The 16782-nt window shown below is 40.6% G+C and overlaps 2 protein-coding genes across 17 annotated transcripts in view; both read left to right on the forward strand.

Annotated features, from left to right (window-relative positions):
- The window catches only part of ablim1a (actin binding LIM protein 1a), a 28211-nt gene extending 14857 nt beyond the window's left edge, over positions 1-13354 (forward strand). For 3 of the 16 annotated variants that reach the window (XM_037271256.1, XM_037271249.1, XM_037271255.1), the window contains exons 6-24: positions 648-741; positions 2309-2396; positions 2740-2804; positions 3955-4032; positions 4176-4334; positions 4536-4580; positions 4967-5002; positions 5134-5263; positions 6341-6445; positions 6727-6774; positions 7734-7868; positions 8566-8651; positions 8760-8883; positions 8954-9015; positions 9177-9237; positions 9477-9484; positions 9974-10048; positions 12126-12206; positions 12388-13354. In XM_037271256.1, coding sequence (XP_037127151.1) covers positions 648-741; positions 2309-2396; positions 2740-2804; positions 3955-4032; positions 4176-4334; positions 4536-4580; positions 4967-5002; positions 5134-5263; positions 6341-6445; positions 6727-6774; positions 7734-7868; positions 8566-8651; positions 8760-8883; positions 8954-9015; positions 9177-9237; positions 9477-9484; positions 9974-10048; positions 12126-12206; positions 12388-12501 — 1594 coding nt within the window. In that variant the 3' untranslated portion in view covers positions 12502-13354. Of the gene's footprint in view, positions 1-647; positions 742-2308; positions 2397-2739; positions 2805-3390; positions 3436-3954; positions 4033-4175; positions 4335-4535; positions 4581-4966; positions 5003-5133; positions 5264-5670; positions 5827-6340; positions 6446-6726; positions 6775-7733; positions 7869-8565; positions 8652-8759; positions 8884-8953; positions 9016-9176; positions 9238-9476; positions 9485-9973; positions 10049-12125; positions 12207-12387 lie in introns of all 16 variants that reach the window. The other 13 variants (XM_037271244.1, XM_037271246.1, XM_037271245.1 and 10 more) reach the window with 13 other exon arrangements.
- Positions 13355-13769: 415 nt separating this feature from the next.
- Positions 13770-16566, forward strand: LOC119135039 (probable E3 ubiquitin-protein ligase TRIML1). The gene is made up of 5 exons (XM_037272347.1): positions 13770-14119; positions 14400-14633; positions 14790-14821; positions 14910-15052; positions 15121-16566. The coding sequence occupies exons 1-5, from the start codon at positions 13961-13963 to the stop codon at positions 15690-15692; spliced, it is 1140 nt and encodes a 379-aa protein (XP_037128242.1). The 5' UTR covers positions 13770-13960; the 3' UTR covers positions 15693-16566.
- The last annotated feature ends 216 nt before the right edge of the window (positions 16567-16782 follow it).

The raw sequence follows: 16782 nt of genomic DNA on the forward strand, positions 1-16782 counted from the left end.
TAAAATTAAGTATACAAATATTATAATATTCTTATTAATCCATACAAGGTTGAAATTACACATCCAGGCTCAAATATTAGCATGGTGAAAGGATGGCAACCAAGAAATAATAACATTTTGAAACTTAACAGAAGCTCCCCACATGGACAAAATACAATTTTAGACAAAAGTTTTATGGTCAGATGAGACTAACTTCAAGCTTCTTGACTGCAATGACAAGATATTTATTGGATGGAGGAGTCAAGGAGAGGCTTTAAAACTAAAAACACCGTCGCAACTATTAAGCATGGTGATGGTCGTGTCCCTCGATCATCTGGTTGAGGTGAAACTTGCTAATTGACGTTTAATACACTGTATGGGGAGTGAAGATCCAAAATAATTCTTCATTGAAGATACATGTAGTATAATCATTGCACCATGGAAAATGCTGATCCAAATAAATTATTACATGAAGATGGCGATTCTGGCAAACCTAGGCCACAACTGTAGCTGACTTACTGTTTAAACTGTACAATGGCTGAATGAACTGAATTGAACCGTACTGTTCAGCGGAAACTTGGCTGCATATTTATTTATATTCCTGTATTTTTAGCAACTGCTTGTAAGAACAATGTTCTCGATGTTCAACATTGACTTCCTCCACTTAGGGATGGTGCACCGTACTGTGAGAAGGACTACCAGATTCATTTTGGAGTGCAGTGCGAAGCGTGTCATCAATTCATCACAGGCAAAGTACTTGAGGTAAGAGACAAAGGAAGCCATTAGTATGAATTTGAAATACAGGCTACGTTAAAGTTGTCGTTGCTCTCTTTATTTTAAAAATTTATATAACGTTCTGTCGAAATCTAAATTCAGTTTGCCATAAATGTAGTTTGTTAATCTGTGTTGTAATCTCTTCAACACGGAGCCAAACAGTCTCTTGACATGAAAGTGTTCTAAAAGATTAATTCTGGGTAGATTTTCAGCTTTTTATGACTCTTAATGCTTACGCACTCAGCATGGTTTGACGCCAATTACATAAACATTACATAAAATACCAAATGTGATTTTTATTTTTGCATCTGCAGTGAAAGTATTATTGAAGCATCTCTGAAATGAGTTCAAAATATTACCGCAACTATAATATCCATATGTGCTAATGTATAATCAACGTTTCAAACCTATTGCCTCACGTATCCCCATCAAGCTCGATTGCCTGGCAGACAGTGATCCAATCAGACAGTGAGTCATTTAATGGTATGAAAATGTCACTGACAGCTCGCCCGGTTTACGGTAATCCAGCATTAAGGCTGGACTATATGACAATGGGAAAAGATCTCTGAATCTCCCTCCTGAGCTGCTGCCAAAGCAACTGCGCTGCCAAAACGATGCCAGGCTGTCTGACAATTTAATCAGCGACGTTAAGCATCTCTTGAACTCTACTGGCTTAATAAATGCCACGTTTACGCTGCACAGTATCAAACGCATGTATTAAACCAGCTAATATGGAGTACATAAGGTTTATGACATAGCTGCTTTAAATTAAGTGTTGGTAATGTATCAATATGGTGAAGAGAAGCTTTCCAACTGAAATAATATTTGATATGCAAAATCTAATTATCCTTGAATTTTCTAACAACAGCATATTGTTTCTTGATTTAGATATTACTCAGATTTACTGTATTTCGGGACAGCTTCCAGTCTTCTTCCAAAATATCTTGCTGAGAGGTGGATTTAAGATTCAGGGGGCTAAAAATATATGCGTAGGCCTAGTCCAACACTTGATTAAGACCTGTTTTTTTTTTCTTTGAAATACGTCTTGAGATATTATCTGTTCCAGTAGAATCGTGGCCACTCAAGATGTACAAGAAGGTATTCAGATTTAATTGAAAGCACTTCTCATCAATTCGTAGACCATCCAGCATGATTACACGCTTCAATACGGACACTTAAATTTGTCTGAGCTTTTCACATTGAATCATTTTGAACAGAAATGAGAAATTAGACACTGAATTCAGCTTTTCATAGCCAGATTTGAGACAGTTCACTGGGCTTAATCGAGCATAACATTCAACCACTAAAACTAGTTTTTCTGGTCAATAGTGACAGTAAATAACTACCGGAACGATATTTGATGTTGTCCGACTCAGCTATTCTCTCCCCTCGCTGGATCTAATGAAACATCCCTGGGTTTAGCAGGCTTTGAGGTTGCGAGCATAGCTGAGTGAAGCCAGATTATTGGGTTTATTTCCTCCCGCACTGCTGCGGATGTCATTGATCTTCCCGCATTCTCTGAAGTCAGGTCTTTTCTTTGCACTGTGTTTTGCAGGCGGGAGATAAGCATTACCACCCTAGCTGTGCGAGATGCAGCAGGTGCAATCAGATGTTCACAGAAGGAGAAGAAATGTACCTGCAAGGTGGGGCACATGCGCTGATGTTGTTATCTTCGCATTCGTCATTACTCTGTAAAGTATTTCGTTTAAAAAGCGTCTTTGATGAATAATACTGTAATCATTCATAAGAAATAAATGAATATGAATGTCTTTATTTTATATTATTATGACTAGATTATTTTTAATTGTCCAGTTTTGCTCATGCCAGCCTCATCGCTAATGCCAAGCTAAGCTATCCAATTGAGTGACATTTCTCTCACGGTAGAAGCAAGCCTGACTCTGCAGGAATCCTTTCCAGAATTGCAGGACTCATAAAGGGATGAGTACTTGGGCTTGGGAAATAATCCGTCGCATTGTGTTTCCTCAGGATCAACAGTATGGCATCCTGGCTGCAAGAACACAACTAGAACAGAGGAGAAACACAGGGAGAGGGTAGGAATGTGCATGTTCTGTTATCCTGACTGAAAGCGCATTCTGTTCATGTCCCATGACAACATTCTATGCGGATGGAGAGCAATTCTGCATGTGCAACCATTTCTAAAAGGGCAAACAATTTCTACCAGGGCAGACCTTTGTGAAATGAAAAAGCTTCGGAGGTTTTAAAACGTCACTTTTGGAAATGTTTGACTTCTCTGACGTTCCATTAGGTACACTTGCACACTCTGCTTGATGTATCAGAAGGAAAAAACGATCGTTATTGACACTAGTAACTAAAATCTGCAAACCAAGTTAATAATTGATTTATTGCCGGTATCATAAAACTCTCATTGCAGAAATATATATCTGCTCATATATTCCATTTTAGATTGTTTGATTGCATGAGTGTACCTAATTTCTGTCTGCTAAGTGTATGCGGGGGTGCTGTATGAGTGATGACAAATTTAAGGTCCCATGAATGGCAGGGACCCTAAAAAATAATACATCTTTCTCGGGTCCCAAATCACAAGTGGCGCCTCTGAGCGTACGTGTGTTTTGAGTCAGACTGGAGATGAACAACCCCTTCTCCCTTCCTCCACAGCTACTGCCTCCGTCCCATTTATTCCTTCAAAAAACAGAAAGGCAGGTACTGTATTCGCTATGGGCTGTGAGGCGGGCGCATCATCGTGTTCCACCATACATATAGCACGCAGGGAGGTCACTGTTTGCTTCCATCTGCTGGACATAGCTTGCAGTGCCCTCTCCGTGATTGCACATGAAGCCATTCAGAATAATGACTAATTTGTCTTCTATAAAAGCCCCATTAGGTTAAAAGCTCATTTAATTATACTACATTCAAGATTGCTGCTGTCATCCCAACAGTTCATTTCTCATAAACAGGCAAGGCAACACTTTGGCACACTCATTCACTTTGCACATTTGCAAATGAATGACCTCATCGTGAGATGTTGAAAAGATTTGAAATGACTTTGCATAATTCCTGAAACATAAATACAAGGGTTGCAAATCTCGCCATCACTCATGCTCATAACGGTGAAATGATGTTGGGGTGTTTTGTGTAATATGCAACGGGTGAAAACAAACTGGCTGCCCTCGTGTGCCGCCATGACTAAATGTCGCGTTTGTATGCTTTCCCCTCCTGCAGCCGACGAGGTCGTCATCTGAAAGTATTTGTTCCAGACCTGGTTCAAGCATACCTGGCTCACCGGGTCACACAATCTATGTAAGAGATTTCAGCCATACATCTCATCGAGCGTTTCTTCCCTATCAATCTCTTCCCCACCCCATTTACGTACTCAAGAGGAGAATGCTTTTATATCTCTTTGCTCATGTCTATATGTGCATGTTTGTCTTTATCTCCTTCAGGCAAAAGTAGACAATGAGATTCTTGATTACAGAGACCTAGCTGCCATTCCAAAAGTCAAAGCCATTTATGACATTGAGCGCCCTGACCTTATTACCTATGAACCTATGTACACCACCTCCATGGAGGAGAGAGAGGAGAGACGAGAAAGTGTAGGAGAGGTAAAGCAGATTGCATGCACCTCCCATTGCTTGCACTGCATCCTTGTGGTCATGTTGAATGGCAAGAATGCTAATTCCTAAAATGATCCTCTGTTTACTTGTGAAATGTAAAATACATTTGAAAATAATCTCACTTTTGGTCAAGATTACTGGTGCGTGCGCCTTCTTTATCTGCTAATGGAACCTCACTGTCCCTCACAGCTCCTTAACGCCAGGAGGGAGCGCTCGCCCTTACCTGACGAAAAGGTGAGTTACGTCAGTTGCTGATCCATGCATTCATTTTCTAACCTGATTATTAGAATCAGCATCATAGGTAAGCTATGAGGCGGTCACGAAGATGTACATCGTGGATACGGACACATAAGACATTTACTCACAAGTGCTGGGACAGTTTGAGAAATGTGCCTACAGATTGTTGATTTTTTTTTTCCATGTCCAATCTTGAAAGGCGTTTACAAATCAAATTTATTATTATTACTGCCAAAACTAGGAGAAGCGCACCTACCCACATTTTCATGACTGAGTGATACTTCCATTAAATGTATTTTATAAAGCTACCACATCATGACTGAGTATTCTTTCCTCAGAGATTTGATAATGGTGATTGACAGTTCTGCTTTCTTATTTTCCAGTATTTTAGAACCATGTCTCCAACCCTATCCAATGAGGTGAGCTTAGTGATTTATCAAACTTAAGTTTTCTTCCTGTATGTGTATTTTAAGTATAGTACTGTTTAAAATATCATCTTTGTATCAACATTTTTATGTTCTCTAACACTGTGTATATTATTATATTTCAGGGCTGTTATGACAAGAGAGAACGCATTCTTCAGAGGTCCACCAGTCAGGGTTCCTTAGGCTCGCCAGTTTATAATCGCCATGGTTACACTCCCACTCTGTCACGGTCCCCACAGCATTTTCACAGGCCAGGTGAGTCCTTTGTGGATGGTTTGTGTAGTCGTATTGGTGATTCGCGACTAATGAAGTGGTCTTAGGGAATAATAACATTAGCCTCGTAAGTTTGGGTTCTCACTTCCTGCTATTTTTGTTTTTTACCATGTTAAAAATAAATTTCACTGAAATTGACTGATTGGTTGTTTTATTATTAAACTCAATGAAAAAAAAAAGACATTCCACAAACAACCAGACAGCCAATTTGCCTCCCCAGCATCACACTACCTTTTTTAATTGTATACAAGAGAGCAGTTTGATTTATTTAGTTTTACCTCGGTTGTGATTTCTTTGCTCTTTTCAATGCCTGCAAATTTCCCTTTTCATTTCCCCCCTCACATTCTCAACCTCAACCACCCTCCCACAATGGGCCACTCTGCCGGCAGCTGCTGCTGGGGCCCGCACTCCCTTCCTCCCCGCAGAAGCTCTGACAGGCATGCAGAAGCTCTGCTCCTCCTTGTGCAGTAACAGTGTGGGCTCCAGAAATAGTGACTCCCGCCCCACCTCCCCCTTTAGACACCACTTCCTCCCCCATAGTCAAGGTAAGCCCCCCCCCCACAACCACCATGCCCTTCTTACTCCCCCAAAGAAAGCAAATCATCTCCATTGCAGCCTGTGATGCAACTTCACGCTGGTCTCATCTGTCACTAATCTCAAAAGACAAATTGTGCCATCTGTCATGACACTGGCATGACTTGTGCATAAGTGAACGACAAGCTCCTAGTGTCTGTGTATTTTCCGTTGGCATGCATGCCATTGAGAGGTTGTACAAATCACTTTCTACCATGGATGTTGAATGATGTCATCCTCCACATGATTAACTTTACCGCTCCTTTCAAAGATTTTACTCACAATCCATAGAACAAGCAACGTGTCATGTACATGTAACAAACAGTAATCATCTCCATAATCTACCACTCTCCTAACGACATTCATCTGCTCCATCAAGATTAACATTGAGCCCAAATTCGGCCAATTTGTCTGTTCACCCATCCCCATTCGGGTCGCCCTTATACATCCCTATTTACGTTCCTTTTTTGGTTCTTCTCACTGGAGGCACTGACCCACCAAGCGGCCGGAGCTCCCCTCTCCCGCTCAGGCCCGACAGCCGGCCGGGCACCCCGCCTCTCTCTTTGACCCCTAAACATTTTCACCTCCCAGGTAGGAGTCGGAGCACACCCTGTCACCGCTCATCTATTTCTAGCTCTAGCTCTATCTCTTTGTTGATATCTCTTTCTCCTTCTTTCTCCTCTCTCTCTCACGCTCTCGCTCTCTCTGTCTCTGTAAATGGAAGTTTGCTAAGTTGCTTTTTAGAGAGAGAGAGTTGAACTTTAGGCTGCTTCTATGGGTAAAACTATGTTATAATAATCATTTATGTAGTGGGCTTTCCATAAATGCTGAAGGCTCTTTAAATGTGATTTCTTCTATTTGACAAATTACAGATCAGGGCAGTAACATCTACAGAAAACCACCCATCTACAAACAATATGGTACCTTCTTTTTCTTTTCTTTTTACCTTGTTTTCTCTTCTGAATTGTGACTGAATACTAATGTGAGGGGGTTATGAGGCAAAATGTGTAAGATTATGAATGTTCTGTGTTGAAAATGTTTCATTTAACCTATAGTTGCCCACTGTCAATATATGTGCACTGTTTGAAGTCTGTCTCTGATACTTTCCCAGTGATCCCTCAAATCAAATTGAACTGTTTATTTTTAGGGGTTAGGGTTATGTTCACTACTCACAAAACATTTGGGATATTTGATGAACCCACAATGCACTTTCTTACAAGTTACAACTTTTTAAGCTTCCCTACACTTTTGGGATATACATGTACAACTTTCTAGAAAATGTAAAATTTTCTAGTTTTAGCACTTTTGGCACAACGAATACAATTTCCAGTTGAATTGCAATTTGTGTTCACATTTTGATCTCATGAGAACAAGACATCTTACAATCGATCAACAGTACCTCCCCGTTGTGAGCTTTCAGATAGGATGTTGTCAGAGCGAAGTGACCACTGATTTTAGAGAAAGACTGGGAGAGTCACAGAAAGGCATAGACGTGAACATCCTTGGAGATTTTCATGACTTACACCTGTTTAGAAATTTGCCACTCAGCAGAGAACAAGTTGTGCAAAAAATATAAGCAGTGAAAGTTGCATTCAAAAGTATAGAGAAAGTGAAATTAGGTTTACCTTGCAGTTTAGGTTAATCCCGAATTTATTTTGCGAATTGTATATCTCAAAGTAACAATAGCATGTAAAAAAAGTGACATTTCTTATGAAAATTGCTCCCCGCTGTGAAGCTGACTGTATGTAGCATTTATTGACTTGTCATGTGGAAGAAAGGCTTTGCTTTGTGTACGGCACACATTGCTCTTATGTGGTTGAACCACTGTCCAAAACGCTGATAGCTCAGTTGCTATGGTTACCAACCTATATACATACAGCTGCCATAGCACGTCAAAGCAAGTCGGCTGATGACATCATCAGATCTGCCACCTTCCCTGCCGCCCATGCTCCCTCTCCAGATGACAGCTGGCAGAGCGAGGGTGATTGTTGGCCCTGCTCTAACATTCTATTAGGTACAGTAGGCTTCTAACGGGCATGCTTGCACTGCAGCCATGGAATGGCAAACCTCGCTTAACTAATTCCTGTTTCCCCCTGTCGCTGCTCTAAATTCTTAACTGCATCCCTGCTTTAGGCACATCTGGTATCTGGCACATTTATTATGTTCCGCTTGCACACAAAAAAGCTTCTTTTGCTACAGCATTATTTTGCTTATGGTAGCGTTAGCATCAGTTTCACTTTTTTATGTTACGTCCCTCTTCGGTGTGCGTATGTCTACAATAAAGCCACAAATGGCTTGGACAGAGATAACTGAGACTGACTTCAAACTGACATGTGTCCATGTGTCATACATCTGTGCTGTTCTGTGTATTAGTCTAATACTATTAGATGTGCAGAAAATCCAGGGGGTACCAAAGTTGAACTCACATCATGTCAGCGCACCCAAAGATTCCAAAAAGTCCCCTGTTTGTCTGTCCTGTCAACTCTGTCTCACATTTGTGTTCATTTTGAGACCTTGTATATGATTTACTTTCAAGTCTTGATGAATAACGTACAACCAGTGGCAATGCTCCTTTTCTTACTATTATTTATAATTGTTATAATATATCAGTTGCACTATCCCAACTAAATGTGCATCATGATATCGTCTCGCGGGATGGACATGCAGTGCTAAGAAATTTATTCTGTCCGGGCTGTATTTGGGTCCTGCAGGTACAGAGGGAAGAAGACGATCCAGAGAAGAAGAGGAGGAAGATGCCTTGAAAAAAAAGCAGCTTCAGGAAGAACATCTAAACAAGGTCAATCAGATAGTCCTCATCATAACAATTAGATATTCTGTACATGTTTTTTATCCTTAATTGTCCTCTTCGGAATAGTACTTGACTGCAAAGTGTGATCATATTTAGATTCAGTCAGGTTTGGGGAAGCTAATTCTCAGGGAGGAAATGGAAAAAGAGCAGATTCGGGAACGCCACGTAAGGAGTGTATCTGCTCAGCGCTATGACACCAAGCAGGATAACGGGGATGCAGGTAAAGAGAAGCATCAATGAATCAAATTAGGATTTCATCGAACGTATATATAAATGTTTGGAATTTTCAGATCCAACTTCTCCAACTAGAACAAACTCTTTGCCTGGATATGGGAGGAATGGCCTTCATCGGGTGAGACCTCAGTCATACACATGTTTATTTATGCACCCTTGTGAATGTCATGTTGTTGTCCCATGGAAAATGTGCATGAATAAACAACTCTCAAGTGTGTCATATTTTCACAATGGAAGAATATCTTAAACCAAACTAAGCAACATCCTTCCACTCTGCAGCCCCAGTCAACAGATTTCACGCAGTACAACAGCTACACTGACATGTGCGGAGGAGGCAGAGGTGAGCATCGCTAGCAGAACATGATTACCGAACATATTTCACCAAAAATATAAATATTCCGAAATAGCTTTGCCACTTGTAGCCGACGTGATATTTTAAAATATCTGTTTAACGGTGCCCCCAATGTGTCGTCAGGGACACGCACGTGGTGTACAGTAGCTAGTACTGACAAGAAATAAGAGAGTGACAGCAAAACCATTAACTGTGAGTCTCATTTTCTGTCCCATTTTGTCCTGCAGAGTTTCAGGTATGTCCCCCATCTGCTTTTCCACATGGCATGCCTCCTTCACCACAGATTTGCTTGCAGTAGGCCTTTTGCCCTGAATGCACACTGTCCACTCGCGCTACACGCTTGTCGTCGTATGTCATCTAGATGTCACCTACCGGGCATGCAGCCATTTGAAATGCACTGCCCAGTAGCTGAGCAAGTGTACTCTACGTGCAAAGTGCAAGCACCACCTCATGTGTTGTTGTGTTTGTCTGTATACCAATGTCATAACCCGAGCTAAAAAAAAAATAGATTTTATTTTTCTTTACAACTTCACCTCAGAAACACATAAACATCCAATTGAACAACATCTGCCAATCATGAATACTAAGATCCTGAACGGTAGTCAAGCTCCTTGCTCCATCCAGTGAAAAGTGTACCCACTGTCATAAAACAACAAAATACTCATGCCATTAACCCTGCAGTCCCCTCCCACTATATTATATTTGTGTATGTTCTATTCTTTAGCACATTAAGGATGGCCGTGCAGCACTTGCAAGGATGGACAGGGGAGTTTCTATGCCTAATATGTTGGAACCCAAAGCAAGTATCTTCTTCTTTTTGTACTGATGGCAACATGTGAACTACATTGTATGGGCAAAAGTCCACCTTGTTAGTTGTCCCGTCCATCAGGAGTTGGACTTGACTCCTAAATATTCATTCATTCATTCATTCATCTCCTCTTAAATATTAATAGTGTTACTCATATGTCTTAGAAATATTGTCTAAATGATTGGAAATGACCTGAAATGAAAAAAAAAAAAAACCTGTTCAAAAGCTGTGTTCCACCTTGTTGCCATGGTGCTAAATGCATTGTAGACTAATCCATGTGACCTTGCTTTGGTCATTTACATATGCATATACTAAGTACACTGACAGTATTAGCTACACATGGAATTTTCAGATGCAGGCCCTTGTAATCATCATTTGTGCCGCCTATATGAAAGGATCTGTATGAAAAAAAACATTTTAAAGAAATTGCATGAAAAATTCAGGAATTTGAATGGACAGTGGAACCCAAAAGTTGAACCCAATTTGTTCTGAGACACTAGTTGACTACTTAACTGTGTAGTCATTTTTTTAAGTACAACTCTTAACTGTACCCACTCTTATTTACTAGTCTTAGTGTTCTTCCAGTTGAATGGACACATCCCCATACACTCCAAAATCTTGCGCAGTTCCAAACTTAAATGGCCAGAAGTCCCAATACTTATGTTCATATATTGTGTGTAAAAAAAACAACAAAAAAAAGTACAGCGAGCCTACATTATCAATATCTAAAAGTTTCAGCTGTCATATAACCAAAATATTTAAACATAATATTTCCCTATACGTTGATAGAAGTTGATTACTGTACACAGGGACATCAAATTGAACATCCAAGTTGGCGAAGTTCCAGATTTAGCATGCTGCTTCAGGAGCATTTCTCTAGTGCTTAGCATGCCAGCGTCTTCATGTTCATCCGCACATAGCTTTGATTTCTGGGGGCTGGATACTGTATGTGCTATACAGTGGGGAACCAGCACCTAAAATCCCATCTAAAGCACTCATACCACTATATACTGAGTATATCGTATATGGGGAATGTCTGAAAATTTGAAATATCGTGTCACAAAAGATATATTTCATATTCAAAATTCAAGTTGAACATACTTGTTGTTTTTACCCACACGTTCAAAACAAGTCCGCTTGAGTCTGGAGGTCGCTCCAGCACGCCGATGTTCTCCTTGGCCAGGAATTGTCGGATGCTTAGGGCACTGTGGGCCAACGTGTTGACATGGTAAAGCAGCCACAAGTTTTCCTGCCACAAGTCTCATGTCTTCTCATGTACGGAACGAAGCTAACGCTACAGGATCTTTCTGGAGACGTGCTGGTTGATCCTTGATGCTCCTCATGTCGAAAATTGCGATCAACTTGACTTTGACTGCCTTGCTTTCTTCTACTGGACTTTTCCACTAAGGGTTTTGGCATTTGGTTGTACCTACTTGGATTCCTCAATAGTGTTGACTCTCCCTAGAGGGTCTGGTCTCACACTGGCATTAGTTGAGAGCCTGACTCAGAAGATATTTACAATACATCACAGTTACGTACTTCACAACAATGGCAGTGAAGGGGAAACATGTACTTTGTTGTCCTTGCTTGAAATGTATCATTTGTGACAGCAGTCTTGGAAATTTTCTGACACACCTCGAAATGGAGCTCCCACTAGTGTGTGGTCAGAAAATTAGAAGAAATATAAACACATTGCTTATCCAGCGCATCGCCACAATTTTGATTTGCCGCTTTCTTTTCATACAGGTGAAAGTAGGTTTGTAGTTTAGTTTTGTGTGAGGGTTTACTTGGCCAGCATTACTAATGTTACCCTTATATAACCATGTCTACCCGTTCCTTCTTGACCTATTGCACGTACGAGTATGCACCCGACTAGCATTTCCCCAAACGACTGCTTTCACTTTCAGTCAGCCTCCTCTCACATACCTCTTCTCTTGCCTAGTTTTCCCTCTGTCACGATCACAATTAAATTCACGTAGAGTAATTATTCTTTAGTTAACTAAAGACGTTAATAGTCAAGCAACTTGGGTGTGTGACCCTGTACACTGATGAGTGTTTCCCTCTGAAGGTGTATCCCTATGAAATGCTCATGATAACCAGTAGAGGGAGAGCTAAACTGCCCAGGGACGTGGACAGAACCAGACTGGAGGTATCGGTGTTTGTCCGCCATTGAAGCTAGATTTTCAAACTTTGTGTAATTGCATGTTACACAAATAGAGCATTAGCAAGAATGTGCAGTATATTGCTTCTCATCATTTTTGCAGTGATCATTTCAATGGCTTTGGTGCTAACCCCAAACTCCCCCTCCTTTGTTGTCTCCACCTTTTTAGCGCCACTTAGCACCTGAAACGTTCTTTGACATCTTTGGAATGGAGATCCAGGAGTTTGACAGGCTTCCCCTGTGGAAACGCAACGACATGAAAAAGAGGGCCAAGCTTTTTTAGCGCTCACAGCAGCGTGCATCTCCAAACATACACATTCAAAACAATAATGTAGGCTAGGTTTTGGTTTGTTTCCTTTTTTTTTCTACCTTCTGACATGAACTCTGTTTGCTCCGACACTTCCTGAGACTGTCAGCTGAATGGTGCGACTCCTTGCACAGGAAACTCATCATCTAGAATCGGTTTCATGTTCAAAAGTGACGAATGAATGATAAATAGGCTCACGATATTTGTATTGATAGCGCTTTTTTTTTCTTGCTTTGCTTTTTTCCTTTGTATGCTTGTTGCTTCCTGCTGTTTGTTGCTGTTGACTCCTGTGGAACTTTGTAAGTGTGGTAGAACCTTATGACGCCACAGAATGTCCACGCTTATAGCCTGAACATACATCTGCTTTCCTTTTGCTTGGACCAAAAAAATATTTGGTCCGAAGGTTGCATCAATTGGCTCAATGAGTCCAAAAAAAAAAAAAACACTGGGACAAGCAGTCACGTGACCAGGTGAAAGAGTTTTTTGCTGCCTCTACATGGTAATGAACGATCCAAGCATCTACAATACATTAAGCCTTCATCTTGAATCTTGGACATTGCAGCTTTCATTAAATCCTTAAAAAAAGAAAATGGCTCTCAGGCTCTCTGAAACATGGCCAGACGCTTACCCTTTACATGTATTGGGAATATAAATCTTAATATATTTTATTGCCATACCCAATATACAGTAAGAGATAATTAGATAATGCACCTAATGTAATCAAGCCTGTGTTTGAAAATCTTGTTTTATACAGTAAATGAGAACCTACACTGCCGATTGTTGTATTGGACACAAAGCCAATAAAGCTTTAAAATCACCATGAACCACACCATCGCTAGCTGTACCAAAGCTGCTCATTGCCTCTCTTCTGTTTAGTTTGTGTTTCTCAACCAAGCACACTTACACGGGGTGAGAGGTTGTCTGAGGACGAGGTGACTTTTGTGGAGCCAACCGCAATATCTGCATGTAAACACTTTTGAGGCTTTCATTTTAAAAATTGGCATTCGGTTTAGTTGTGCAAGTAACTGATCAATTGACACAGTGGTAAACAATCGTGTATGTGCTAATCAACAGAAATTGATTTGTTGACTGATTTGAATTGATCTAAATCTGGAAAAAAGTATGAACATTTATAGGTGATGTGCATCTAAACTCAATTAGACAAATGAGATCCAGATCAATATGACAAAATAATTGGATTGGCATGGTTAACTATCTAGTGATGATAATTATTTGAGTGGCTGATATTCTAAAAATAGTAACCAAATAATCATTTCATGTAGTACAGACCATACAGTGCAGTATAGTAATTCTTGAAATTCTCAGTATATTGTCAAAAGCAACATCAATGACCTAGCCAAGGTTGGAAGTGGAGTCAGCGACTAAGAAATTTTATGCGATTTTTTTGTTCCATTACAACTTAATAAAGCTTAATATGAACTGTTTATTCAACAGTTTGAGGATGTTGCATGTTCAATATTTGCACCATTCTCTACAGGAGTTGTTAAAAAGTCATCAAGAATGTCTAAAGTTGCAGAGGGAGGTGGCAAAAGACAGACAGAAGAACCTGGCCGAGCAACAATCGGAAATCTCTGTAAGTTCTCAATGGGAAAGGTCCCTAGCCACAAAATATATTGAAAACTGCCAAGAAACAACAATGAAGTGATATTCCTTCATTTGTCATATAATATTAGCCTTTGGACTTTAGGTTGCTCACTTTACACCAACCATTTTGCTTACTTCTAGCTCGGGTCAGCAAGTAGTTCAGAATGTTCACTTCCCTGATGATGTTTGTGTGACAATAAACATGTATTTAACCTTAAAGAAAACCAAACATTAATAATTCCCTAAAATGATGAGTGCTTGTACTTCAGAAAAAGTCCTATGTGATAAAGGAGAGCATAATAAGAAAATATCTGGAGATCCAAGCCATCCTGGACAACGATCTGAGGACAACGCTGTCACACTTGGAAGCAGAGGAGCGAGCTGCTGTCTCAACTCTGGACTGGCTCATGGAAAGGAACTGGTCTCTGATGCAGAAGACGGAACAGGACCTGGCAGAAATCACAGCAACTCTAGACCATGTGAATTTACATGCTCATGCAATGGTGAATAAGCATGATGGGGCATATCCATAAACGAGCTGTGCTGTTCTGAGTGAAATTCTCATTCGGTGTAATTATTATAGCATTCCTAAAGCCACAACTATAGTGATGATTGTACAATACATTTTATTTTATTCCCATTCTCTTGCTTCTTCTCAGCCAGACCATAAAGATCCAGGGGTGATGGATAGGTATGTATCACCACCACAATTAAACAAGCATCATTTAAAATCTTAAGCGTGACTCACCATGTTTCTATTGCGGATCGACCTCCTCCAGAGGGCCACATGCACTCGATGGGACAGAGTGTTGCAGCGTGAGCTTGGACGCCGCCAAAGCTGAGCAGATTCTCAGTCTCACCGACAACATGTTTCTGCTCATCTCGTCTCTCACTCCTACCATAAAGAATCTTGTGAAAAGTTGTGAGTTTAACCACACATTTTATCTACCATAACTTCATGGTTTATTTTCACTCAATATGTGTCGACAGATTCAAGTGATGTGTGCTTGGATCCAGATACAGCCCATCCCAAGCTGCTCATATCTCCTCAAGGAGACAGTGTCACCTACACGGACACATGGAAGGAGCTTCCTGACACCCCTTTACGCTTTGACACCACTCTTAATGTCATCAGCTTGCAAAGTTTCAGTTTTGGCTGTCATTACTGGGAAATGGACGTGACAGGCAAGACCTACTGGGAGCTTGGGGTCACGTATCCCAGCATTCCACGCAAGGGCATCGCTGAGGACTGCTGGCTGGGTCGAGGAGATGAGTCGTGGTGCGTGGAGTTTTTCGGTGGGGAGTATACAGCCTGGCACCGAGGTGTGCCCCATCGACTGCTTGTCACAAAACAGTACTGTCGAATTGGAATTGTGTGTAATTTCCCAGCCGGGTCAGTGATGTTTGTGGGTGCAGACGATATGTCACCGCTGTTCTGCTTCTGCGCGGGGAGCTTCTCCGACAGCCTCCACTTGGCTTTGTGTCCTGGCCACGATCACAATGGAACCAATGCAAAACCTATTGTAATATGTAATGCAATATCTTCAGCTCCACTTGTTTGAGATTCATTCCCAAGCCTATGGGCTGATCTTTAATTCACCAAACAAACATGTTTTTGAAATATGGAAGGAAACCGAATAACGCAGGGAAAGCCCACACATGCATAGTGAGAACATGCAGCTGGGATTCAAACCCAGAACCACAGACTGTGAGACAGATATTACCATTCCATCACTCCTTTTGAGGAAAAGTAGCTGGGGTTGTGAGTCGCATTAACTTTTCTGACTTTAGAATGAACTTTACAGTAAATTAGTGGCTCAAATGCTGCGTGAACAACAATTAGGGTCGGTGGTCTGGCGGTCTATCAATTTAGCTTCTCTTGGAATTCTAATATTTAACAGACAGACTAAACATGAGTCAGCCTCAAGACAAGTCGGACAATATTTTTATAGCCTTCCAATCCTATTAGTGTCGTAACAATAACAACAGTTATATAAAGTGTTTTAGATGATCTCTTGAAGAATCTGTTAGCTTTGTTGACACTGTGGCCAGTTTCATTTTGACACAGGCTTTACTTTCTCCTAAAAAAAACTTTTTAAATTATAGAGGGGCATTGCAAGACAATACTTTCCCATGTCTAGGATTTCTGAGTATTTAACAATAGTTTGATATAACCAAACCATATAATAACACCTCAAATCCTCTTGTCCATTAGTCTGGATTTTAAATTACACTGCACTGGGTTTGGGGTGAAATGAGTTTAAATAGCAGTGGTCGTTTTTTTTGAGAGTCAGCCAGTGTATGTAGATCCAAAGTCTACAGTCAAACAAATAAGTTCCTTGAAAATGAACCTTTCCCTTAGGGTCACAAAATGGGGTGGTTGTCGGGGCAGACATACACTATTCCATGAGCCCATAACTGCAATGTAACAAAAAACCACATCAGAAACCAATAGTAATATTTCATAATCACTATAACGTGAATGTTTTGCAAAACTTCTTCTTAGTCCTTTGATTGCAAACTCTAGAGAAATCTAACTAGGCCTACACAAGGAAGGTTCTTAGTTTTTTGTATTAAAATCCATGGTTGAGTCAGCTGAACAAAATTGTGTTTGTAACAATATATCCTGAAAGGTAGCTATAGAAAACAATC

The sequence above is a fragment of the Syngnathus acus genome, chromosome 15 (assembly GCF_901709675.1).
Source record: "Syngnathus acus chromosome 15, fSynAcu1.2, whole genome shotgun sequence".
NCBI classification, from domain to species: Eukaryota; Metazoa; Chordata; class Actinopteri; order Syngnathiformes; family Syngnathidae; genus Syngnathus; species Syngnathus acus.